Source organism: Eptatretus burgeri, chromosome 3 (assembly GCF_056783735.1).
Source record: "Eptatretus burgeri isolate ZD-2024b chromosome 3, Ebu_testis_v1, whole genome shotgun sequence".
Taxonomy (NCBI): domain Eukaryota; kingdom Metazoa; phylum Chordata; class Myxini; order Myxiniformes; family Myxinidae; genus Eptatretus; species Eptatretus burgeri.
Genome location: NC_140963.1, coordinates 34,900,905 through 34,927,137, shown reverse-complemented (window position 1 = coordinate 34,927,137; position 26,233 = coordinate 34,900,905). Strand labels below are relative to the sequence as shown.

General features: G+C 43.6%; 1 protein-coding gene across 3 annotated transcripts; it reads left to right on the top strand.

Moving 5' to 3' along the window:
• The first annotated feature begins 907 nt into the window (after positions 1-907).
• ORC4 (origin recognition complex subunit 4) lies at positions 908-25,946 on the top strand. Of its 3 annotated transcripts, none has more exons than XM_085872874.1 (13): positions 908-1,142; positions 4,320-4,396; positions 11,215-11,305; positions 12,750-12,825; positions 13,123-13,208; positions 15,980-16,028; positions 16,756-16,907; positions 18,390-18,557; positions 20,156-20,245; positions 20,331-20,439; positions 21,070-21,165; positions 21,302-21,369; positions 25,582-25,946. In XM_085872874.1, the coding sequence occupies exons 1-13, from the start codon at positions 1,077-1,079 to the stop codon at positions 25,762-25,764; spliced, it is 1,311 nt and encodes a 436-aa protein (XP_085729000.1). In that variant the 5' UTR covers positions 908-1,076; the 3' UTR covers positions 25,765-25,946. The 3 variants fall into 3 exon arrangements, with proteins under 3 accessions (XP_085729000.1, XP_085728999.1, XP_085729001.1); XM_085872873.1 differs by having other exon boundaries at positions 938-1,142; positions 18,390-18,563; XM_085872875.1 differs by lacking the exon at positions 908-1,142 and adding an exon at positions 1,224-1,329 and having other exon boundaries at positions 18,390-18,563.
• The last annotated feature ends 287 nt before the right edge of the window (positions 25,947-26,233 follow it).

Genomic DNA, 26,233 nt, shown 5'->3' with positions numbered 1-26,233 from the left:
CGAATGTAGTAAATAGGCTTTAAAAAGTCCGTTGCTAGGGTAAATTTGTTACCTAGCAACCGTTGCTAAGGAACATGCTGTATTCGACGGCTCCCTTTCCTGTTTCAGTATAACAAAGCCCCTGTGAACACAGCGAGGTCCAAACAGAAATGGTTTGTCGAGATCGGTGTGGAGGAACCTGACTGGCCTGCACAGAGCCCTGACCTCAACCCCATCGAACACCTTTGGGATGAATTGGAACGCCGAATGAGCCAGACATAATCGCCCAACATCAGTGCCCGACCTCACTAATACTCTTGTGGCTGAATGGAAGCAAATCTCCACAGCAATGTTCCAACATCTCGTGGAAAGCCTTCCCAGAAGAGTGGAGGCTGTTGTAGCAGCAAAAGGGGGATCAAACTCCACATTAAAGCCGATGATTTTGTAACGAGAAAACCAAAACCGATTCTCTGAGAGTTAAGAATGCGATTCTGATTCTCAAAGACAAAACCAACCAAAACCAACCGTCCTTATTGCCTCGTGCTTGTGACGATCCGCATCGCGAGGACCGAGTACCTCTGTGACGCGGCCAGGGCCCCCTCCGTTCACACTGGTAGAAAATGTGATTCGTGCACGTCACGATAACCATGTCGGCATAGTTAGCACAAGTATACTCGTCAGCGTGTCCGTTACAGGTTATTGGGGGATATTTACGACACATTAAAATTCTCGTAATATTGTTTATCGATATATTATTTCGACTGCCAGCCATGACATGTTTCAGTTCTGAGAAAATGATTGTTTTTGTACACTTCGCAACTATTCATAATACTGTACTGTGCGGTGTGTCAGGCGAGGCGAAAATATTTGAGACGGTGTATTGGTTTCGTTTGTAATTGACTTCGTTTGGTCGTTTTTTGCACCGTATTCCAAGCTATGAAATATAGCGACGTCGAATGAATGTAAAATAAACTTAACATTTGGTGTTTTAATCAAACCAATGTGAGAGAGAGTGTATTTGTCTTTAAATAACATCTACCAGCAGGGAGAGGGAGGACGTTTGTGGACGACGTGCTCGGAAATGATGCGAAGTTAACATGAGCAAACGTTGGAAGAAGAAGAAGCAGCAACGGTTGCTAAGCGACTCAGAATGTGTTTCGGAGGTCTGAAAGATTTTCTGCAATTTTCATTAATGTGGGAAAAAAATTTTTTTTTTTTTTTGGCGGGAACTTCCATTATCGATCGTCGTCGTACCAAAAGTATCGATTGAGTCCACTTCATGCTTTACCGGTAGTGTAGTTTGGCCTCTGCTGGTTCGGGTTGTAGCTTTACACCAGTGACATGGTTTCGGTGGGTGGGGTGTGTGTGCTGGGTGGGGTGTGTGTGTGCTGGGTGGGGTGTGTGTGTGCTGGGTGGGGTGTGTGTGTGCTGGGTGGGGTGTGTGTGTGCTGGGTGGGGTGTGTGTGTGCTGGGTGGTGTGTGTGTGCTGGGGTGTGTGTGTGTGTGTGCTGGGGGTGTGTGCTGTGTTCCATTTCCAGTGAGCTTGTAGAGCGCTCGCCAGGTGGCTTAAGCACTCGAGCAAGAACTCAGTTGAAACGGTTGATGAAGAACGGCTGGCTTGGCAAGCGAGAGCGAGCTTATCGATAATGGACACACCCTCGGTTTGGCAGGACTGGTACTGACGTCACAGCACGAGGCAATGGGAATCCCTTTACTTGTAAAATAACGCTGTAAGGGAGATGTTATGAGTGCTGGTTAAATCAGCAGGTAGTTCAGTAGTAGTTGATTTCGAACAATACGACACAAACTGCATGCAGATGTGGAATAACTATAACAAGCTCAAATGAGCTAAGATCCTCATCCTCTTAATGATGACGTCATAAAAACAATTATGACGTCTGTGATGTATCAGGTTTGCGATAAATTATCTGTGCTAATGCCCGGCTTGATTCCCACAAACGTAATTCAAAAAGCTTGCCCAGTTTCGGAGATAATTTTTTAGGCGATTTCCATTAGCGGAGATATTTTGACGTCGTAACTTTTTTTTCTAGGAGGAATTTTCAAAATCGGAGATGGTTACTGTCTGCGCAGGGTATTTTTACATATATACGCCAAGTTTCAGGAAGTTTCGATGAAAACTGTAGGCTGTGAAACAAACTACAGTAGACTAGGTGTAAGTCGGCAGCATGTAACTCGTCACTTCGCCTAAGTCGGCAGCGTCAAAAAGTCCCAAATTTATCTCATGTTAAATCCCTTTAAATAAAGGGTCATCCCCCTGTAAGTCGTCATCTCTAAGTCGTCACTTGGTCTAAGTCGTCAGATGTTGTCTGTTCCCGTAATGGAAACTCAAGTAAATTACCACTCCTAACTCGTCACACGGAACTGCTGCCTCATGTGAAGCCTGATTTCATGGAATCGTGATGCTCGCTCATTGGTTTACACCGTCAGTGATAGACTATTTATAACTGCGTACACATGTTGATCGCACTGCAGGCAGGACAATGGCGACTAAGCGTAAGCTTACAACTAAAACCTACCAAGAAAAATACGACATTATCCAGTTTTGTGAGGCAAACCCACTGATGAAGAAAACAGCCATAGCTGAGAAGTTGGACATCAAACGGCAGACATTGAACGATATCTTGAAGAATAAGGGCACGATGTTTGGACAAGTGGAGAAGATCACAAGGCCGGTGGGAAGTGTGAAATGCGTGAAATGTGTGTCCTTTGAAGATGTCGATGACGCGCTCATCATCTGGTTTCGGCAAATGTCGGCTCAGCCAAATATTTGGTTGGACGGTGAAATGTTGCTGCTGAAGGCACGAAAATTCGCTGCGGACCTCGGGCATGATAATGCCAAGACCTTGCCGATGCACTGGATAGACAGATTCAAAGTGAGGTGGGGAATCGGCAACGTCAAGAGTTGCGGCGAATCAGGCAGCGTGGATTCGCCGATACTGACTGGATGTGATGCTCCGATACTGTCTTTTGGTGGAGGATTGCCCAGCCAACATCATGGAATACAATGACCGGTTTGAGTCCTTTCTCATGCACCAGATGCCCAAGAGTTTGAGGCAGTCAAACATAACGGATTACTTTGCGAAGGAGTAAAGGATCAATCGAGCTTCGTGTTGAAGTCCGATCATGGTTTTATATTGGCTTGTTTTGTACATTACCGCACTCACTTACACATTGGCATTGAGTGGTAATCATCACCACGATGACTGTGTCATGTGATTTGTCACCATACCATCACCGATGGTATATGAGTTGTCTTATAGTTATTCATTATCTTTACTTTTGATAAACTGATTCATGAATTCCATCTTTGCTTGATCACTTTCCAACTCACCAATGAACCCCCACCTATGCCCCGAGGATTGTGTTTTCCTTTTGGTACAATAGCCAGCTCTCACACATACGTGTCCAGGCCATGCGCGACTTCATCCTTCACCCCACAATCATCATGAATGTTCGCATACGCGTAAGTCGTCACATTTCTAAGTCGTCACTTTTTTCTCGGTCCCGATGGTGACGACTTACGCCTAGTCCACTGTAGTTCCGGAGATAATGGTATAGGCGATTTCCATTAGCGACGATATTATGACGTCAACTTTTTTTTCTATGAAGAATTTCTAAAATTGGAGATGGTTACTGCCTGCGCGTGGGCTTTCTGCATATACATGGCAAGTTTCACGAAGATCCGATGAAAACTTTGGGTTGTAAAACAAAAAATGTCAGAAAGTAGGAATGACGTCATAAAAATTGATATGACGTCATAGTGATGTACCTTATGAGCCGTAATTCATCTCTGCTAATGCCTGGTTCGATTCCCACAAACATAATTCAAAAAGGTTGCCTAGTTTCGGAGATAATTTTTTCGGCGATTTCCATTCGCGGAGATATTTTGACGTCGTAACTTTTTTTCTAGGAGGAATTTTCAAAATCGTAGATGGTTACTGTCTGCGCAGGGTATTTTTACATGTATATGCCAAGTTTCAGGAAGTTTCGATGAAAACTGTAGGCTGTGAAACAAAAAAGTCCACAAGAACAACAACGTGAGTAAGACTTAGAGATCCTCCACGAGGATCTCAAAATTGGCAATCTGCTGACACTGCCAATCAACCGATCATTACACACCAGTCATGATCACATTTGTAGGTGTGTAGTTGTACTGATAACATTGCAAGGTTCTAAATTGTTCAAATTGTATACTTTATAATAATAATTACATTAAAACACCGGGCATTGTACTTGGTCATCTAATAAGATTGTTGGTTAATTATTGTACATTGATTGCAAAATAGTGTTCATGTATAATAACCATTGTTTGTGTGCAGGTGCAGAAATGTTTGAGAGCACGACTGGGTTCAGGTGTCCTTCCTACGAAGCTGTTGTATGTCGATGAAGAGCACAGGTGTGAAGTTCCTGAATTCATTAATACGATACAAAATCGAGTTATTGACTTCTACTCACCGCTCAAGGTTGATGACTTTGTCCAGTCTGAGTGGTGTTCCATAAGCTGTTAAGCTTGAGTGCGGGTGAATGCCGTCACAAGTTGAATAAGAAGCAAGAAATGGCGTATCTCCAGTGGACCAGTTTGGCGTCATGTCAACTAAATAATATGATCCACTCGGTGACTGGTGTCATAAATGGTCAGTACCCATGGGAATAAGCTGCTCACAAAAAGGGGTTCCATGATGGTAGTTCCGCCTGCTGTTGGCTCAGTGGTTAGGGTGGCGGCTTGGGATCCTAGGGTCCTGAGTTCAAGCCCCGTCGGCCGCTGAATTAATACACCAGGAGGTTGACTCAGCCTGTCATCCTTCCGAGGTCAGCGAAATGAGTACCAGTTCCGGTGTGTGTATTGGTAGAGGGGCACTGCATCAGCGACACAGTGGCGCTTCAAGTAATGATAGTTACCCCGGCAGCTAAGCTGCTATACGACCACCATGGTAGTTCCGTGGTTGAATGGAGTGAAAACCCACTGAAGATAGGGCTGTTACTGCGGCACAGGGTACGAAGCTGCAGGTGTAGTGAGCAAAGTGCTGCTAGAGGATAGGGCTACGAACGTGGTTTAACTCAAGTGAACTTTGGTTTAACTCCAGTGAAACTCAAGTCCGTGAGTCATTTCCACGACGGTGTAAATCGAGAGCCGCCAGGCAGAACAGTATCCTCGCACTCCCGTTAAAGCCTTCCTCACTGCTCGTCTCTCGAGGGGGAGGTCCAAGAGCCCGATGGTAGTGTGGGGCAAAATTATTGGTTACAAACCAGATTAAAAAACCATGCCTGCACTCCTGCCATTTGGTTGGATAAGTAATTCGAACAAAGCTCATGATGTAAACGTACTAACAAGTTGGCACTGATGAAAATTACACAACAATAATTACATCTGCTGCTGAATCCGGAAGGAGGTTATGTTTTCATCCTTGTCCGTCTGTTTGTCTGCGAGCAGGATATCTCAAAAATATATGGACAGATTTGGACGAAACTTGGTCGGCAGGTTGGGTGTGTGACAAGGACGGATTGATTCTGATGCTGGTGAGGATCCAGATCTGGATCCGAATGAGAGAATATTTTGAATAAACGGACGACCAAATACTACATTGGAGTCATCAGAAGGGACCCGAGTAAACAGAGCAAAGCTGGAGTCGTCAGGAGGAACCTGGATAGGATTTGGGTTTCAGGTAGGATTTCAGGTAGGTTTCAGGTAGGAACCTGGATAGGATTTGGCAACTTCCTCCACCCTCAAACACATCCAGGTGCAGCAAAGTGAGCCTCACAGAAAACTTTGTGCTGGAGTTCTCTTCTCCTCGACGGTGCTGGAGTCTGTGTGTGCGTGCGTATGCGCGTGTGTGCGGGCATGTCCGTCGAAGTGTCTGTCCGGGCCATAACGTTTTTACCACTTGAGTTTTTGTCATCAAATTTTCAACAAAGCTTTATTATGAGATGATGGAGAAGACAAATTAATAATTTTGTCAAAAGGTCAAAGGTCAACATATAAAATTGTCAATTTTCATTCAATTGACCTGAAATTTAAAGAATTTGCATGTTGGGTCACTGAATTGGTTTACCGTTCAAAAGCTAGAAGCCTATTTTTATTTTATTTTATTTATTTATTTTATATCAAAAGGTCAAAGGTCAAGGTTGCATAAAATCGTCGGTTTACGTCCGATTGACTTGAAACTTGAACAGGGCTTGCATATTGGGTCACTGAATTGGTTCAATCTAATACCAGAAGCGGATTGTTTTGGGGTCAAAGGTCAAGGTCACAATCGTCAATTCAAATCTGACTTGAAATTTGAGCAGGGTTTGCATATTTGGTCACTGAAGCCTATTGCTTTTGACGTCAAAAGGTCAAGGTCACCTGAAATTGTCATTTTTTTTTTGTAGCTGTTTTTTGTCATGTTTAGCATGTCGAAGAAAAATAAGTCTAAATACAAAGAGGATGAGGACAGGCTTCACATTTTCAGATGCTTTCTAGTTTGTATTTGATTTCCCCCCCCCCTCCAAAAATTATGTTCTGACTACAAACTACCACTTTGTCAAACGACATACTTGAACACTGCAGAACACAAATCCCTTTCTTAAAACTTCAAAAACCTTCTGTTTAGCAGTACTTGGACAAAATTTTACGTCATCTCAACCACTGACATTTACCGCTTGCTCTCTCGGCGTTAGGGAATCATGGCTTGTCAGGAATCATCATGGTATCAAGATTCAGACAAAATCATGGCTTCTCGGAAATTTAGATTGTGCTTGGAAATGTAAAGCAAGAGTTTCAAAGATCCTTCCTATGTCCATTTTTCTCAATACTGTGTGAGGTAAGGTGTTTTATGAATGCTGTAGTGTTTTTTTTGTTTGTTTTGTTCACAGGATCTAAGAATTGTAGTGAAGCTCTCACTCAAACATGAGCAAAGAGACAAATACAAGAGACACAACAAAGGACCTAGACGAGAAAAACACAGCCAATGAGCTTGGGGGAAGTGCAGTTACGTCCCCGGGAACTCTGGATACCAACATCACAACAATGGTGTCACCTTTTTCTCAACACTCAGCAGGACATTTCCCAAGGAGGAATTTCCTCCTCCCCATAGATGCCAACCTCTGGTCATTTGTTCATGCTCTTATCCATTTAAATGCTGAACATCAAGTAAGGAAGCAGCACATACCTTTTTTGAAGTCTTTGGTATGACTCGGCCAGGGTTCGAACCACCAACATCCCAGACTCTGAGCAGACGCTCTAACCATTACACCACCGAGTCTGATTTTTCTTTTTTGTATACATTGTTGAGGCTCATGGAAGAGCTGGAACTAGTACACTGAATGTATCAGGACGTAACAGGCCAAAAGGAAGATACAGAGAACAGGGAGACACCAACAACAGAGTTGAAGGTCAAGAGAGGGGGAGTTAGACAAACAATGGGTGTGGGAAGGAATGTTGGGGGGCAAGAGAGGATGCATGGGGTGGACAAGATGGATACAGAAGGAAATTCTCAAGAGAGAAAACTGGAAATTTGGAAGGAGGAGGGCTTGGGGTGAGGGTGGGTTAATGAGGGTAGAAAATATCATGGTTTTGGATTGGGGACGACCTGAGGTGGTGGTGGACAGCTGTTTTGAAGATCTAGAGGGAAGAATTAGATTGAAGAGGATGTGGAAAATTGGTCCCATAGGTGGGGAAAAAAGAGGAATGATTGAGTGGACATGAGCGGTGATACTGGATTTAGGTAGTTTCACCAAAATGGAGTTGATGGTGGACTGTGTGAGCCCTGCCGAAACCAGGGGAGGAAGCGGGGGGGGGGGGGAGCAAAGAATGGAAAGATCAGAGGGTGCAAGACCATAAAGGAGGCGGTATAAGACAGAGAGACCATTAACCTGTCTGCAATGGCGAAGTGATATGCCCATAGACTTGGCTTCATCGCAGGAGATTGCAATAATTTTAAAGGTCTTGGTTTCCACGGTGTCAAGCTGAGCAAGATATGAGACAGGGGAGCCAGCCCAGATGTGAGAGCAGTCAGTACTCCATCAAAATGCGGATGAAGGTGTTGATGGATAGGAGTTCAGATATGCCAAGGAAGGATTTTGTATTATGGAGTTCCCCAGTCGACTCTACAAGAAGGTGGTAGGTAATACTTGGGGTCGTTGAAGTAATAGTTGTAGTAGTGGTAGTCAGTCATTGTAAACTTAATCTTGGTATTTAAGAAAAATAGCAATTTAAATGCAATTGATTTACTCCCCCAAGCAAATAATTAATCAATTAATTGATTAATCAACAAATGAAAAAAATACCCTTTATAGACAAATGACTTGGTCACTCTCCTGTCCAAATATCAGCTTCCGAGCTCAAAAGTTGCCTGAGATATTGCCCATATGAGAAAGAAAATAAGTAAGTAATAAATCGATAATACTTAAGCAATTAATCAAAAAATAAATAAATACTGTTTTTGCCAAAGCACATCTTCACTTTTGTCCCCAAATTTCAGCTTCCGAGCTCAAAGGATGGCTGAGATATCACCCAGCCAAACAAATAAACAACAAAGCACGAAAGAAAATGAACAATAAAGAAAACAAACGGAGTTAAAACTAAGTACTCCATTCATTGCCCATCGATGATGTTATGCATTGCCTGGATATGGAATTTGGAAGGAGCAGTGTACAATAGAAAATACTTGTGCGTTTTGCAAGAAATAGAGCATCAGAAGACAGGAATAAACTAGAATAGCACTCGGTAGAGTGATACCTCACTTGACTGATAAGTGTATGTTATGTATCCCACAGATAGGCCAGATCTGCAACCAAGATCTAATCAGCTTGTTCTTGTCACACACCCAACCTGCCCACCAAGTTTCGTCCAAATCCGTTCACAACTTTTTGAGATTTTTTTCACAACTTTTGAGTTCACAACAGACAAGCTGGTGAAACCATAACTTCCTTCCACCTTTGGTGATGGAGGTGACTTCCACCAAACAAACAAATAAGACAAACATAGAAGGGTACTCGGTAGAGTGCATACCTCCACCACGCAATGCCTGATCCAATAGAACATATCTGGCCCCTTCTCTCAATGGTGAAGAATCACTTTGAAAATTAAAAAAATTCTCGTATTTGGATCTGCATTCGGATCGTCACCAAAATCAAATTAATTCGTCCTTGTCACACACCCAACCTTTCCACCAAGTTTTGTCCAAATCCGTCCACAGCTTTTAGAGATATCATGCTATACATCGTTTTTGGCCCCATCTTTCAATGGTGATGAATCACTGAAAAAATTTTCATTCGGATCCGGATTCGAAACCACCAAAATTTAATGAATTTGTCCTTGTCACACACTCAACATGTCCACTAAGTTTCATCTGAATCCGTCCAAAACTTTTTGAGATATTGTGTAATATTTTTTTTTTGGCCCCATCTCTCAATAGTGAAGAATCACTTAAAATTTAAAGAAGTCTCTGATCTGAATCCGGATTCGGATCTTCATCAAAATTGAATCGTTTCCTCATTGTCACACACCCAACATGTCCACCAAGTGTCGGCCGAATCCATCCATAACCTCTTGTGATATTGTGCTAAATACTGTTTTTGGCACTATCAATGGTGAGGAATCACTTAAAAAAATTCTTAGATCTGGATCCAGATCCGGATCTTCAAAATTAAGCGTCACTGTCGTTGGCTGGTCACCTATATACACAGAAAAATTCAGAATGATTGCTTGAAAACTGTGGCCAAAAATGGTGTGACTGATAGACAGACAAACGCTACAGACCAACATACTTGGCAAAAAAAAAAATTTCCGCTAAGTAGTAACGTACGCATGCAACCAACCAATATACTTCAAAAATCTTCTTTTTTCACAAGTAACAGACAGACAGGGGTGAAAGCAGAACCAACTTCCACCTTCCGTGCCAGAGGTACTTAGGAAGGGGAGCTTGAAGGATGGGGAGAGTGCTAAAGCAAAAGATTGCCTGGGGGATTGAGGGGGGATCGAGGGGATGGAGAGAGAGGAGAGATGGGTGTCTGTTAAGGTAGAAAGCTGGGGGGCAAGAGAGAAGGGAAGACATGTGATTAGGAAGATAAATAGGGACAGAAGATGAGGGGAGGGGGGGATTAGCCATCTCAGGAAAAGGTAGACCAATTCACCTTATTATTATCCTCACCATTGGAGAGGGTATTGCATTTGGGTTCCGTTTGTAAGTTTATCTGTCCGTACGCAATGTGCTAACATAGACCACAAACGCCATCTGGTGGTAGCCAGCATGACATGTGATCTTTTTTTTCAACTGAGTACGTGCATAAAGTACGTAAGTTAGAACACGAGTACGGCTGTAAAGGACGTACGATTACAATGCAACTACGTCTATAACTATAAATGTGTGTTATTAAGAATAAGCCTGGTGTTGGCTTAATGGTGAAGGTCGCTGGCTTAAGATCTTATAATGGTCTTGAGTTTGAGCCCCTGTCAGCCATTTAATTAACACCAGGTGGGGTTGACTCAGCCAGTCATCCTTCCGAGGTCGGCAAAATGAGTACCAGTGTACTGGTAATCGAGGGCACTGCATCAGCGGCACAGCCACGCCCCCAGAAAACGATGCAGCCAGCAGCCACAGGCTGCACACGATAGCTAGCTATTTAGAATGTGAGTGCATCGATAAAGTATGAATTATAAAATTGTTCACGCCAATGTAACACTTGTATCTATAAAATACGTACGTACATAGTCTATAAAATAAACAATTGGACTGCAAATCTCTACAATAAAATTGAAAAGGTCTGTTTGTCTGCTGTATGAAAATCAACTGATGTCGTCAATGCATCATCGACACACTACGCAAACATAAACACCCCACCACTCAAAAACCACACAAAACAAGTCCCGGCAAGGGTCTGCAATCTCCGATTGCTCTTTCTAGTTTCACACTTTTAGGACTGAAAAGCAATTGCAGAGGCACGACGGGCATAATCCCTCTGAATTCTTGTGCTTGAAAGAACAGGAAATGCATTTCAAAATGCAGAGACAAATTTATCGTGGATTTTGTGCATCGAAAATAGCTTTTTATTTTCTCGGATCGCAAGAATGCAACGATGTTGCCTTTAACAAATGTGTTTACACGAGTCTTGCGGAATTATCGAATGAAGCCAAAAGCACGAATATTAGATTTGTGAGTGTTAACGCTGAATACTTGTGGATAAATTGTGTGCTTTCTCTTTTGTGTTTCCCTGTTGCATCTTGATCATACACAGACAGCTTCTCGATTTGCTGCGGAGGACGGCTTTGCATGGGGAAAGCCACTCGGTGCTCATAGTTGGGCCACGGGGATCGGGGAAAACGACGGTAAATGTTGCCTTCAAAAAGTTGGCTCGGCTACGTTTGCATTGTTCTTGTTTTCTGTCAAAAGTTTCATTCGTCAAAGTTTCAAGTGATTGCGGTCACCTTTCAAATTTGCACCCACAAATGATTAATGGATATCACATGAGAGCACACGGTGCATTTGCAACAACATTTGTTGGAGCTTTACTTATTCTGTAAGTTTTTGTTGTTGACCAGTTTGTTATCTGATAACCACCATGCGAAGCAAGGACAAGCTGACGTTTCAGACGATACACATTCGTAGGAGCAAAAGACAACTCTCCCAGTTTTCCTCTCGTTTGCTCTGATGAAGGGTTAATGGTCGAAAAGTCACATTCTCCTTCCTTCCCATGGAGGTCAGCATACCTCATTTAGCATCCTATTGATCTCGTCCATCGTTCTACCTGACCGCCAACGTAGATTGGATCGACACTAGCCTTCACCTGCAAGACGAGTTATTCGTTCCATTGTCTGTTGAGGTGGATTGTGTCTGCTTTTATAAAATTGTAGATCCAAACAGTTTCAAAACTGCCAATCAAAATATGTGAATAAAGTCACATGTCATAGAAACCCTCTCCTTTTTGTATGATACTGTCGGGATTTATAGCAAAGCGAATCGCAACTATCCCGAGGGTCACCTGGACTTCTGTTCCTTTCCCTACCTCTGAAGATAAATGAGCTCGAAATTGGTGGATGTTTGGCTCAGCGTTTTGGTGGTAGAGCAGGGCACTCGTGGATGTGGCTAGTACGGTCTTATCGAGGTTCGCTTCAGGAATATGTAAAGAATGTTGATTGCTCCTTCTGTGACTTTCCATTGGGGGGGGTGAAGCGAATAAATTTTGGGAGGCTTAGGGCCAGCCAGCCCTGTCATGATCTCCATCAGCCCACATATTTTGCAAAAGTCAGACTAAATTGGTAGGCTCTAAGGATTAGGGTTTGGTTGTTCTGTGTCTTCTTCAATTCTTCTTCTTCAAAGTATTTTGCGATCGCCATTGTGAGACCAATCAAGGAGGAGGGCGGGAAAGCGGGATTTACCAAAAAGCTTGGATCATTTGAGGGTCTTAATGACCGCTACCTTTTTTGTGTATCCATGATCGAGGCTCGTGGAAGCACGAGAGCAGAATTGAAGAGAACAAAGCGGAAATGGAGAAACACCAACAGCAGAGTAGAAGTGAGAGTGAGATCAAGGGGATGGGGAGAAGGACACATGGGGGTGAAATAGAAAAGGAACAAAGCAACCAACAACTAACAAACAAAAAGGGGTGAGGAAGAGGGAGGAAATCACAATAATCTGGAAAAAGGGACTGCTTGTGAATGGGGTCATTTGGGGATAAATAATATTTTAAAATTAATATTAATAAACAACTTTTAAAAGCATGTGGTCATCACTTTTTTTGCTGTGTAAAACAAAACTACCAATTTTTTGCAGCTTTTAAAAAGTGTTCTGGCAGAGGTGCAAGGAGAAAAAGCTGTCCGAGAAAATCTTATCGAAGTCCATCTTAATGGTGAGGTTTTGCATGGGATGAAGCAACTTGAACCATCACATCCGTGTTACATTCCCATTTCAATGCCTCTGTAAAGTAAAGGTTAGGCCCTTGGAGGAAATGATTTCACCAAACCAAACCTAATCGGAAACAATGTGAATATTTCAAACTTACAAACGTCAGCATTTCCTTTGGCGATACTGCATTATTGAAACATTGTTGGGTAAGAAGTGGCTTAGCTTCTTGTCAAGGCAATTACCATGTCCTTCCCATGAATCCCTGCATTGTGATTTTTTGGTTTTACGTGTGGTTCCACAGGCTGGATGCAAACAGATGACCGCATTGCTCTGAAGGAAATTGCCCTGCAACTGCAACTCGACAATGTGGTCCGGGATAAAGTGTTTGTGAGTAACATCGAAGTTGTGGATTACAGGGGGGAAATAGATTACAAGTTTGATGTGAGAGAGAGGGAGAGGATAGATAGATAGATAGATAGAGGGGAGATAGGCAGATAGATAGATAAATATAGGGAGTGTTAGAAAGATAGATGTAGAGAGAGAAAGAGGTGATGTGTGTGTATATATATATATATATATATATATATATATATATATATATATATATATATATATATATATATATATATATATATATATATATATATATATATATATATATATATATATATATCTTCTTCTTTCAGCTGCTCCCGTTAGGGGTCGCCACAGCGGATCATCCGTATGATCTGCATAGTGATTCGGCACAGGTTTTACGCCGGATGCCCTTCCTGACGCAACCCTGGTCGCCTCTTACGACACAGGGATATGGTACACCTATTTTAACCGGGGAATACACCGGCCCAGTATACTGGTACTTATTTCGCTGACCTCGGAAGGATGACAGGCTGAGTCAACCCCCTGGTGTATTAATTCAGTGGCCCAACGGGGCTTGAACTCAGGACCTTTTGGATCCCAAGCCGCTGCCCTAACCACTGCACCAACACCAGGCATATATATATATATATATATATATATATATATATATATATATATATATATATATATATATATGTATGTTGTTCGCCTTTCGGCTGCTCCCGTTAGGGGTCGCCACAGCGGATCATCCATTATGATCCGCATACTGATTTGGCATAGGTTTTACACCGGATGCCCTTCCTGACGCAACCCTGGTCGCCTATTACGACACAGGGATAAGGATTGGGTTTCGCCATGATTCCGGGCTGCCCTACACTCTCTCATAGCACGGCCCAGCGCAGAGCTCCCATCCTCAAGCGATCGATGTACATATAGAGAGAGGGGGGAGATCGATATACGTTTCGAGAGAGAGGGGGGAAATCGATATTCGTTTCGAGAGAGAGGGGGAGATCGATATACGTTTCGAGAGAGAGGGGGAGATCGATATACGTATGGAGATAGAAGGGGGAGATCGATATACATTTCGAGAGAGAGGGGAGAGATCGATACACGTTTCGAGAGAGAGGGGGGAGATCGATATACGTTTCGAGAGAATGAGGGGGGAGATCGATATACATTTCTTGAGAGGGGGGAGATCGATATACATATAGAGAGAGAGGGGAGATCGATATACATATAGAGAGAGAGGGGGAGATCGATATACATATGGAGAGAGAGGGGGGAGATCGACATACATATAGAGAGAGAGGGGGGAGATCGACATACATATAGAGAGAGAGGGGGGAGATCGACATACATATAGAGAGAGAGGGGGGAGATCGATATACATATATAGAGAGAGGAGGGGGACACCCAGCGAGAGAGGGGGGAGAGGGAGGGAGAGACAGCGAAAGAGGGGGGAGAGGGAGGGAGAGAAATAGAAAGAGTGCGGAGAGGGAGGGAGAGAAATAGAGAGATAGAGCAGGGAGAGGGAGAGGGAGAGAGATAGAGATAGAGATAGAGATAGAGATAGAGATAGAGATAGAGATAGAGATAGAGATAGAGATAGAGATAGAGATAGAGAGAGAGCCGGGAGAAGGAGAGAGATAGAGCAGGGAGAGAGATAGAGCAGGGAGAGGGAGAGTGATGGAGTGAGAGAGTAGGGAGAGGGATAGTGATAGAGTAGGGAGAGGGATAGAGATAGAGTCGGGAGAGGGATAGAGATGGAGGAGGGAGAAGGATAGAGATAGAGATGGAGATAGAGGAGGGAGAGGGATAGAGATGGAGATGGAGATAGAGGAGGGAGAGGGATAGAGATAGAGTGGAGGGAGAGAGATGGATTGATGGAGGGGAGATGGATTGAGACACACACAGACTCGCGCACACAGACAGACATCGTATTTTCTGGTGTTAAGTCGATAAACAAAAGGAAATGAATGCAGTGCAAATTCAAGGCCAAGCTTTAAATTTGAAAAACCCCCAAAAAGGTATGAATACAGATTGAAACACAAACTGATTCAAAACAAAACATCACTTCTCAGTATCAGTGATGTTTCATTTTGAATTGGTTGGAGCTTGTACATGTTGCTGCGTTTGAGCCTGGGAAGTAACTGCTGAAATCTATCAATTCGGATTCTTCCCGATATCTTTTTTCTTTGTTCCTTTCACATTTCTTTCTGGGTTTTTTTTTTTTCGCAATTCTCTTTATTCATTATAATTCTTGCTTTCTCTTTCATCTTATACTCTTCATTCCTCTTTTTCATTTTCCATCTCTCGAAGGAGAAGTGAATTTTTGCAGAAATATTTCTGTAAGACTCACTTGGCTGCACCTGGATGAGGTTTGAGGGTTGTGGAGTAGTGGCTGAAACCCGAATCCTATCCAGGTTCCTCCTGATGACTCCATCTTTGCTCTTTACTTCTTCGGGTTCCTTCTTGGTTTTCTATATCATTGTTTGTATTGATCCAAACGGCATATTGTGAGATTTTTGCAACACCTCCTCGATGAGCCTCACATCATGAAAAAATAAAACATAAAGGTAAGAGAAGACAGACAGACAGACAGACAGACAGACAGACAGACAAACAGCATGACTATCTGTATTTCTGGTTCTCAAATAAATGTCCATTGCATTGGATTCTTTTGCACGTCAGGCGTACTTTAAAGAAGGCTCCTTCTACAATGTATAGCCTTGAAGGACGATATGTGGATCCGAAATAATTATCTGGAATACATACCATGTTTGATTCTCTTTCTTTTTCAGGGAAGTTTTTCCGAGAATTTGACGTTTTTGCTGGAAGCACTCAAAAGTGGTACGATTTGCTTTCGAATAGGGCCCTTATACATGGGCCTACGAGTTATTGCTTTGTGGTGTTCTTTTTAAAGGAGAAAACTTGGTGCCTGAAAACTGTCTGAAAAGAGGTTTGGGATCTTGCAAGTCAGAAGTTTATTCTTTATGAGCATTAAATTTGAAACCTGACTTTGGCTCACAATCTTATTTGTGATGGCAAAATTAGTTCATTCCATCATGTGGTTTGAAAGCTTGTGCAAATGATGTTTTTCTCGCTTTGTGTATCACCTGTATTACACAAATTACGTTTAGGTGAGCTCTCTATGACTTGTATATAAATGTTGAATTTGTAGTGGGGCATGGCCTGTTGGGGGAGGGGATCAGGAAATCCCCCCCTCCCCACCCCTTACTTCATGAGCAGTGGATTTGTATTGGGAACAGAGTCGAGGCTTGTGGCAGAGCTACAAAGATGTTATGAGCTCGGAAGAACTTTTCCATACATTTTGACGAGAGAGAAAAGCTTGCACCATAAATGTATTGAATTCACATAAATTGTACATTTTTGCATTCTCATTGCACTAACTCACATATCGTATGCTGACTTTGCAAGGAAGGCTTTGGGTCTTTAATTTTTCTAAAAATAGTCAACCTTAATTAGCTTCAAAAAAAATTTCATTATGCTTTTTTTTTTCTCTACTTGTAAGAAGATGCTGCAGAATAATATTACATCTATCTTTGTTTCCTGAAAGGTGAGCGCTCCAAGACACGGCCTGTACTCTTCGTGCTCGAGGAGTTTGACCTGTTCGCACAGCACAAGAACCAAACACTGCTGTACAACTTGTTCGATATTTCTCAATCTGCTCAGACACCCATTGCTGTTGTGGGTCTCACATGCCGCCTGGTATGACCTTTGTGTTGGTTGAGGAGAGTCTTGGGTGAAATCTGCACCAGAGGGCTAATGGCTATTATACAGTAAACCCTTGCTATTCGTGGGAGTTACCTTCCTGAAACTGGCCGTGCATAGCAAAACCATGAATACAAAGATAAATGACGAATGGGAAAAAGGGGGTTAGGTGCATATCTCATGCGGAAGAAGAAACAATTACTGAAAAAACAAATTACACACTGTTTTACTGACTTCCTGATGATGATGATGATGATGATGATGATGATGATGATGATGATGATGATTATATTGATGTGATGTTCAAAGACATCACTTTTTATCTGCCTCGTTGCTCTCGGTTCAATAACACCACTGGCTTTCAGCTTGGAGGCCATGATTAAGGACAATAAAGTAGCACAAGATGACAGTACCAAGGGGCTGAGTGCAGCAAGTTGTTCGTGGTACGGAAGACAAATGCAGAGAAGGAGGCGTGGGATAGGGCCCTCGCCGTTGCACACCTGCCTCGCACTACCCCAGCTAACACAGATGTTGGGTTAACATTGGCTCAACATCAACATCACCGTTGGCCCAACCGAATTCTGTCCATTTGCCAAATGTTAGCCCTTGTCCCATCACTTTTATGTCATGTGGCTGCTGGTGTACCAACGTTGGATGAGCGTTGATAAATAGACATCGCTTTTCCCAACCACTTTGGAAACAAACCGTTGTTGGGCTAGCTGACACCTTCTTCTTTTTTTTTTTTTTGCAACCGCGACTTGCCTCGGGCCATGGGCCACGAGTGGTAAATCTTATGACAGGAAATTCACCACCAATAGTCGAAATGGCGAGTGGTAAACTTGTGAATCGAGAAGGTTTACGTGTCAATTTTTTTTTAATCAAATAAAAGGCATGACGTTTTAAAAAGGATCTGTTAGTCTTGATGGTGGTTCAAACTTGGACAGGTTTAATGTGTTTTGTGTTTGTAGCCAAGGCCAAAAATCGCACATTTTCTACTTTGGTGCAAGTGTTAAAAATTGAGATGGCCGAAAGTGAGAACAAGGAGAGTGGGACGGCAAATAATAATCCAATTTCTGGTTGGGAAGAACATCAAGCAGTTGAAATTTGCATATTATTAACTAACTTAGTGCGGGGGGGGGGGGGGGTGATTGCCCCTCAAAGACATCCACAATAAAGAGTACCTTGGAGGTAATATTTTATTGTTATTGAAGTTGTTAAGAATGATTGCCTGCACTGGGTATGTACACATTCTAAAGCATACTACGCTGGAGGCACGTGAAAGCTTCTGCTCCAGTTGGACGTTTCCGAAGATAACTTGGAAAGGTGTAATGGAATACTTTTGCAATATGCATTCAAGCTTAAGGGTGTAAACAAAAAGTCCAAGAAAAATTTAAAATACCATCGTATGAAGATGTAGTAATTATCATCGTTTTTCCAAACCTACAGTCACCCTTACCCTTGGACATGTTCCTTCTCCAGGATATACTTGAACTCCTTGAAAAAAGGGTGAAGTCTCGCTTTTCTCATCGCCAGATCATCCTCTTCCCAAATACGACGTTTGCCCACTTTCTCGAGTGTACAAGTCGATGTCTCACGCTTCCCGACACTTTCCCAGATCTCAAATTTGCCTGCGGGTGGAACAAAAACGTGCAGGTTTCTTACATCTTACCCGAATAGATTATTGATTTGTCTTTGTAATGTTTAATTTCTTTAATATTCCATGTCGAAGCTCGTATAAGAGCTAACACACAGAACTTATAACAAAGGGAGCAGGAGACGAGGGGCAGGAGAGGGAAGCACAAAACAGTGGGGAGCAGAGACATGAGGAGACCTGTGTAAGGGAGAGGGATGGGGTGTGGTACACAGTGGAAGGGAGATGGTACTACAGGGACTTTCAGAAAGGAAAACGGAATTTGAAGGAGGTGGGTTTGTGGTGGATTTACGGGGGTAGAAAACATCAAGATTTTGGATGGGGGAAGATGAGAGGTGGTGGTGAACAGCTGTTTTGAAGACCTCGAGGGAGGAGTGGGATTGAAGAGAGTATAGGAGTTTGTTCCAGAAGTGGGGAAAAAAGAGGAATGAAAGAGTGAAGGTGAGCAGTGATTCTTGATTTTGGCAGTTTCACCAGAAGGGTTTTTTAGCGGACCTTGAGCACCCTGAGGAAATATAGGGGGGACAGATCAGACAGAGCAGGGGGGCAAGGCCAGAGAGGAGATGGAAGAAGACAAACACCACCGACCTGCAGAGACCCAAAGACTCAGCTTCATCGCGGGAGATACCAATGATCCTAAAAAAAACCTTGGTTTCCACAGTGTGAAGCCGAGCTCGGTGTGAGGCAGGATCACCGCTCCAGAGGGAAGAGCAGTGTTCCATCAGGTGGTGGATGAAAGCTTTGTAAGTGGTTAGAAGCTCAGGTGTGCCAAAGAAGGACTTTGCACGATGTGGGATGCCCAGTCAGCGACTGGCTTTGGAGGCCAGCTAGGAGAAGTGGCTTTCCCAGGAAAGATCATGGCAGATAGCGAGACCCTAAAGCTTGAATGAAAGGACTTCTTCAAGGAGATTGTTGAGAAAGTATATGGGGGGTGAGGTGGGGGTTCCAGACTGTCCTTTCAGAGAGACATGGTGAGGGTGTGAGATTTGTCAATATTGAAAGACATATTCCAAGTGTATGACCAGCTTATGATTTTATACAGGTCTGCAGAGTGAAGAAGCTGCTGCCTACCGATCAGAGGGATGAGAGATGGTACCGCAGAGGGTGGAGTCATCAGCAAAGAAATAAAGAGTATTTTCCAGAGCTGGATATATCATTAATGAAAACCAGAAAAAGTACAGGGCCAAGAAAAAAAAAACAAAAAACAATGCCTTGAGGAGCTCCAGCCTGGACATGAAGAGATGAGAGAGAGAGCCATTAAGAGCCATGCATTGATGGACAGGAGAGGAAGTCTGCAAGCCATAATCCAAAAGGATTCATTGTGTCCTTTTGGATTACAAAAACGTTGTTACAAAATTCCATGGTTGGCCTTAAATTTGAAACATTTTTAGTGCCATGTGTTCAGATGTGGAATGGTAGAGAAAAATTGCCTGTTATTATTTATGCCTTTGTTTTCCTCGCTTCAATGCCATATTGTATTGACATCTTGGGGTGAAAGGTGGTTGGGAGGGAGATGCAGAGGGGCTTGTTGTTGAGGAGGTCGTGTGACTTTGGCAAGCTGATCTTTAAAGATTTGGGATGTCCATCTCCCTAGAAACTTTGTGAGCATGATGCGGCTGCCAGCGCAGTTTTCCGATTGCAGTTTACGTTCAGCAGAGACTTCAATTCACTTAATGCACTGTTGGTGAGCTCATTTTTCCACAATGCATTTCAAATGGCCACGGTATTTTCAGCAAAGCAGATATATATTGCTGTTGCTCCTCCTGCAGATGCTTGCATTGTGCCAGTTGAATGCTCGCGAATCCAATCTGACGGCATCGATGCTTGAAGTTGCAGAAAAGCAACTTGCTGCCGATTCCCAGACGGGCATGCTGAATGGTGAGTGAGGTTGGGCAAGGGAAAACTTAATTCTGTTTCAACTTGCTTTTCATAATTGAACTGATGGAGCAAATTAAGCCTTCTCCTATATTGCCTGTAGAATAGGGGGAGGCTTATACCTGTTGTAGGGTTTATTTTTACAATTACTGTCCCCAATTTTTAATTGTACCACAGAGTTTCTTAGACCCCAAAGAGTACTAAATCACCATTTCGGTATTTTAATGCCTCTGTTGAAGAAGTCACTGGAGGTGTGACGTTTTCAGGTCGTCCACCCGGCTGTCCGTCCGTGAAAGCTTATGGCAAACCACCAAGCATAACGCTTGCTGAGAAACTGCTTCGGTAGCACCGACGCTCTGTAACAGAGTATGCTACATCAGAATCAGGATGTTTGAGCCATCATAACTTGTTAAAGTGTGTCATACAAGTTAGACTCTGATGGCTAACAATGTGCTTATCCAGCTTTAATAAATATCTAACCTCTGTGATCTTATGTGGCAGTTTAAATTGTGTCCAACATCTCTTGCCTCACCTTTTCTCGGCCTTGCGGTCTCGGCACGAGGTGCTGTTTATAACTGTTATTTGTTCCGACTGCCATTTAGCTTGACATGTTGTTCCATTTTCGCAATGCAGGTGTTTCCATGTTGGAGCTGTGCCTAATTATTGCCACAAAGCACGTTAATGACATTTATAATGGCACACCGTTTAACTTCCAGATGGTGTACAATGGTGAGTTTATATTTCCCGTTTTCTTTGATTCAAGTATCCCACCCGGGCAAAAAATGAAACATCGCATGCATTTTTTTAAACTCGAGATTAAAACAATTATTTGATGGTCTCTAACTGTTTTCGTGTTCATTTTCAGATTATCAACAATTTATGCAAAGGAAGTCATTTTCAGTGTTAAGCTTTGAAAAACCAGTTGTGATGAAGGTAGGTTGATGTTTTTCTTGGATAAAGCACTTTAGATGAGGTGTTGGGGAAAGCATCAGTCTTCCAAAGCATAATTATTTTTGGTTCAACATGAAATTCATCTCATTTTCAAAATTAATTGAGCCTCCATCATGTTTAAGTACTGTATGTGTATCATCATGTCCTGCTGTGTTCTGTGTTCCAGCTCTTGCACGAGCCATGACTTTGTTTACAAAAAAGTACATTTCGGACAAAGACAGTGTACTTTATAGTGAATTGCAAGGACGTTAGTACACAAGCACCAAATGTGATTTGAATGTAGTACAAACACTCCCTTTCTACCTCCCCACCTCTCCCCTTCCCCAATACCAAGTAGAGTTTCTCTATAAAAGGTTATTTAGTTGTCAATAGAATGCAGATAAAGAAATTAAAGGTCACTTGGAAAATGAAAGGTCATGAAAGAGTGCGACAGAGAAAAGACAAATATGTAAAAGAGAACATAAGATGCTTCTAACTTGAGTTGGGGTCTGTAAAACGATTTTCATTGGGCAAATGACCTTTGACCTGTTCAAATTAAAATTAAATCAGTTTATCTTTGTATTATAGTCTATACATGGGTCAAGTATGGTTGAAATATTTTGAGCATTTCATGAGTTATTACAGTAGGAGATTCTAAATTGGAAGGGCATTTGGTAGAGCGCATGCCTCCACCAGGCTGAGCAGTTTACGTTTTGTATCCCACTGATAGGCTGAATCTGAATCCGGACCTGAACCAAAATCGAATTGGCTTGTTCTTATCACCTACCTATCTCATCCATCAAGTTTTGTCCGAACCCATCCACGTTTTCAAATACGAGCTGCGATCAAAAATTTCGGTGAATGTGAGAATAATATTTTATTAAACACGAGCAAATACATCAGGTCACTTCGCTGACAGGAATATTAAGTGGTGGGGGAGGGGGAGGGGGGAGTAAGAAGGGGGCGAGAGAGGAGGGGTGTGGAAAGGGAAGGCAGCATGAGGGGAGGGTAAGGGAAGGCAGCATGATGGGAGGGTAAGGGGAGGCAGCATGATGGGAGGGTAAGGGAAGGCAGCATGAGGAGATGGTAAGGGAAGGCAGCATGAAGGAAGGGTAAGGGAAGGTAGCATGAGGGCAGGGTAAGGGAAGGTAGCATGAGGGGAGGGTATGGAAGGTAGCATGAGGGGAGCGTAAGGGAAGGTAGCATTAGGGGAGGGTAAGGGAATGTACCATTAGGGGAGGGTAAGGGAAGGCAGCATGAAGGGAGGGTAAGGGAAGGTAGCATGAGGGGAGGGTAAGGGAAGGTAGCATGAGGGGAGGGTAAGGGAAGGTAGCATGAGGGCAGGGTAAGGGAAGGCAGCATGATGGGAGGGTATGGAAGGTAGCATGAGGGGAGGGTAAGGGAAGGTAGCATTAGGGGAGGGTAAGGGAATGTACCATTAGGGGAGGGTAAGGGAAGGCAGCATGAAGGGAGGGTAAGTGAAGGTAGCATGAGGGGAGGGTAAGGGAAGGCAGCATGAGGGGAGGGTAAGGGAAGGTAGCATGAGGGGAGGGTAAGGGAAGGCAGCATGATGGGAGGGTAAGGGAAGGTAGCATGAGGGGAGGGTAAGGGAAGGTAGCATGATGGGAGGGTCTGTCCGGACATAACCCCCATCCGGATGTCAGGTATATGAAGGATGGAGGGAGAAAAAGATGGGTGGAGGAGAGAGGAGGTAGGGAGACTGAGGAGAGATGGGGGAGCGAGGAAACAGGGGGAGCAAGGAAGGGCAAAAAAGCCGTAAACAATGCGTGAATAAAACATATTGTTGTGGGCCTGGCATTGCAGTGGAACCACAAAGGAGGGGCTGCTCGGGTTACTCGGACTCACTGGAATTGCAGGCCGTCGCACACAAATAACTTCGTGACGTTGCTAATCGACTGTGGATGCCATTAACTCGACCACGTGACTTAGGGTCCTCTGTCTAACAAACCTTTTACCTAAGAGTCACATGACCTCCTTACCAGGGAACACACCTTCGGTACGTATTTGTATTAACCAGATGACTTAATGGATGAGGTGCACCCGAGCGGAACTGCTAAGTATGGACCGGCTACGAAGCGAATCTTTGGGGAATAATGTCGTGGCTAAGCTAGGGTACAGGCCATGCTGGATCAATGAAGGAAAAGACAAAAACAAGCTGGGAACATTTCTAAACAGCACATTTATTTACAACTAGAATGTGAGTAAAGCTATGTGGAACAGTAAATGGGATTTATGGGTATTTACAGCAGGGAAAGCAAGGAATTTGTGGGGTGCGGCAAACAGGCAAGCAATCTTACAAAAGCAGACACAGAGCAGAGTTATCCCATATATCTTCTACAATCTTAACTTGTGCGAGGACAGGCGCCATCTCACGCACACGCACGCGCACAATTAGATATATCCCAGAGAGAAAGAAAACAGGTAAGGGTTAACAACCTCCCAATACCTGGTGCGGTCGGCAGACCATCGCAAGCTAGAATGCAAAGGGAGAGGTGGGTGGGAGGAATACTGGTTGTGTCTAAGATGTGAGTGGGAGGTGTGGTGTAGTGCAACATGGGGGGGGGGGCAGCGTTGTGCGAGAGGAAAGATGTGAAATGCGAGTCAGTTCGTTTCGCTCCTTCAGGTTCTGCCTTTAAAAGAACAGTCGGGCATTGCCCGCGTTACTGCTCTTTTGTGTGTCCAGTCGGAGAGAGAGAGAGAGAGAGAGAGAGAGAGAGAGAGAGAGAGAGAGAGAGAGAGAGAGAGAGAGAGAGACAGACAGACAGACAGACAGACAGACAGACAGACAGACAGACAGACAGACAGACAGACAGACAGAGAGAGAGAGAGAGAGAGAGAGAGAGAGAGAGAGAGAGAGAAAAAAAAAAAAAAAAAAGCGTCAAGAAGAAAGGCCCTATCCTATCTGTGTAGGAATATGTTTGTGTAAATGTTTGCAATTAACGAGGATCGCTCAAACTGAGCGGTCCCTCTTCTTGGCAGTAGTGTGCGACCTCCCCCTCCTTCCCCCCCACTTGGTCAGGAAGACCTGTGGCGTCGTTTGCTTTGCGCCGATGATTCACCGACTTGCTGACCGCCTGCTTGCCGATTCCGTTTGGCTCAGTGTTCCTTCTGCAACAGCAGCGAACAGCCCGAGCACAAAAAGCGAGCAGCAGCAGCGACCAGTGAGCAGGGCGAACAGTTGAGAGAGTGACCCATGAGCTGGCTCAGAGAAGAAAATAAGAAAGAGGAACAGGGCGAAGAGAAAGAACTGGCTCAGCTCTGCCCTCTTTATGGGGCCGGATGAAGGGAGGGGCCGAGAACTGGATCACAAGCTGCAGGCAAAATCCCCCTCGATTGGGCCACAGCGGCCTTAGCTACACCCCGCCAGACCTCGGAGATGAAAAATGGGCCAGTTCCTCGCTGACCTTGACACGGGTCGGAGCTCCGAACTTGACATGGGGCCGCGGTCTTCGGATGTGTTCTCCGGCCCTGAACGTGTGCTGATCCTGACTTCAACATGGAATTGTCGAGAAATCCCTGTGCTACCCATAGGTTCCTTCACAAGTCGCAGCACACGTTTGTGCATCGGGGAATTCCATGTCAAGTGTATACACCCTCCCGACACTAATACCTCATTTTCTCCCCATATGTTGGTCATTTATTCACTTGGGTGAAAAAACTCAAAATACCAACATTTAGACCTGTGGGCCCATTTTAGGGGCCCCTCAAATTTGGGCGCCCCCGGCTGCCCCACAATCTTCCAGAGGCCATATCACAGGTTGTAGTGGTCCGATTTGGCTGATCTTGGTATCAAAATGCTCGTAAAAGCGAGATCTTTCAAATCGCGTAAAGTAAAATCACTCCGAAACAGTAATTCAAAAAGTTATAGTTTGGGGCGCCCTTTGACCTTGGGCCCCCGCTCCCCAGCCAAACCGATGGTCCCGATTTTTTTCGTTTGAGAATACCCCCTTCATATATTCCAACACCTCAGCATAAATGAAAATGGGATCTCAATGGGTTCAAGTGTGATGATGGTTTTATTGTTCGGGGACTCGAGTGCTGGACACACAATAGCCACAATACATAGCACAATATTTGAACACAAGATTTCCAATATACTATATCAGTATATTGTACATAAATTTTCCACATGCACATGCAAAAGGACCCCGGGCTGGCAATATTTGTTCGACCATTATGGCTTCTGCTTTGCAGGCATTTGAGCGGCTTCAGCAGCTCAACTTCATCCAGCCAGTCGAGGGAGCAGCTGGTCGCGGACAGAGAGAGTTCCAGCTCATGCGATTCTTGTTGAACGACTTGCAGATTCAAGAAGCACTCCAGAACTTCCCCCAATGTCCAACTGACCTACGCCTTTGGGCTTCTTCATCTCTGAACTAGCTTGAGCCTGTTTATAAATAATTGGAGCATTCTGGGGCCTAATCATTTGTGATTATATTCTACCATCTTTGTCTATGACAAAGATCATGAAGAACAGATATCTCACACTCTATGAGCAAAATTGTCACTGGTCTTTTAACCCCTTAAATTATCAAGATAAAATGAAGTGCTTTTCCAACTTTTTTGATTTTCTAAACTGTATTACAAGGTCGTACTTCATAAGACTTATTTGCAGTACTCGTATCCGAAAGGTACGAGAAAGTTGTTTTTTGGTGCAAATTAAGGGATCAGAAGTCTTTTTAAAGGAGTAGGAAGAGAAAAGCAGAAGGCATCCATAATCCAGGATGACTTCAAAACAAAGTGCACAAAACTCTTTTCTATACTTGATCTGCTGCTGCTGCTGTTTTTTTTTTTTTCCTGCAATAAAGTCTTGGGTTTATTAAAAAAAATTTTTTACCAAAAGCAGATT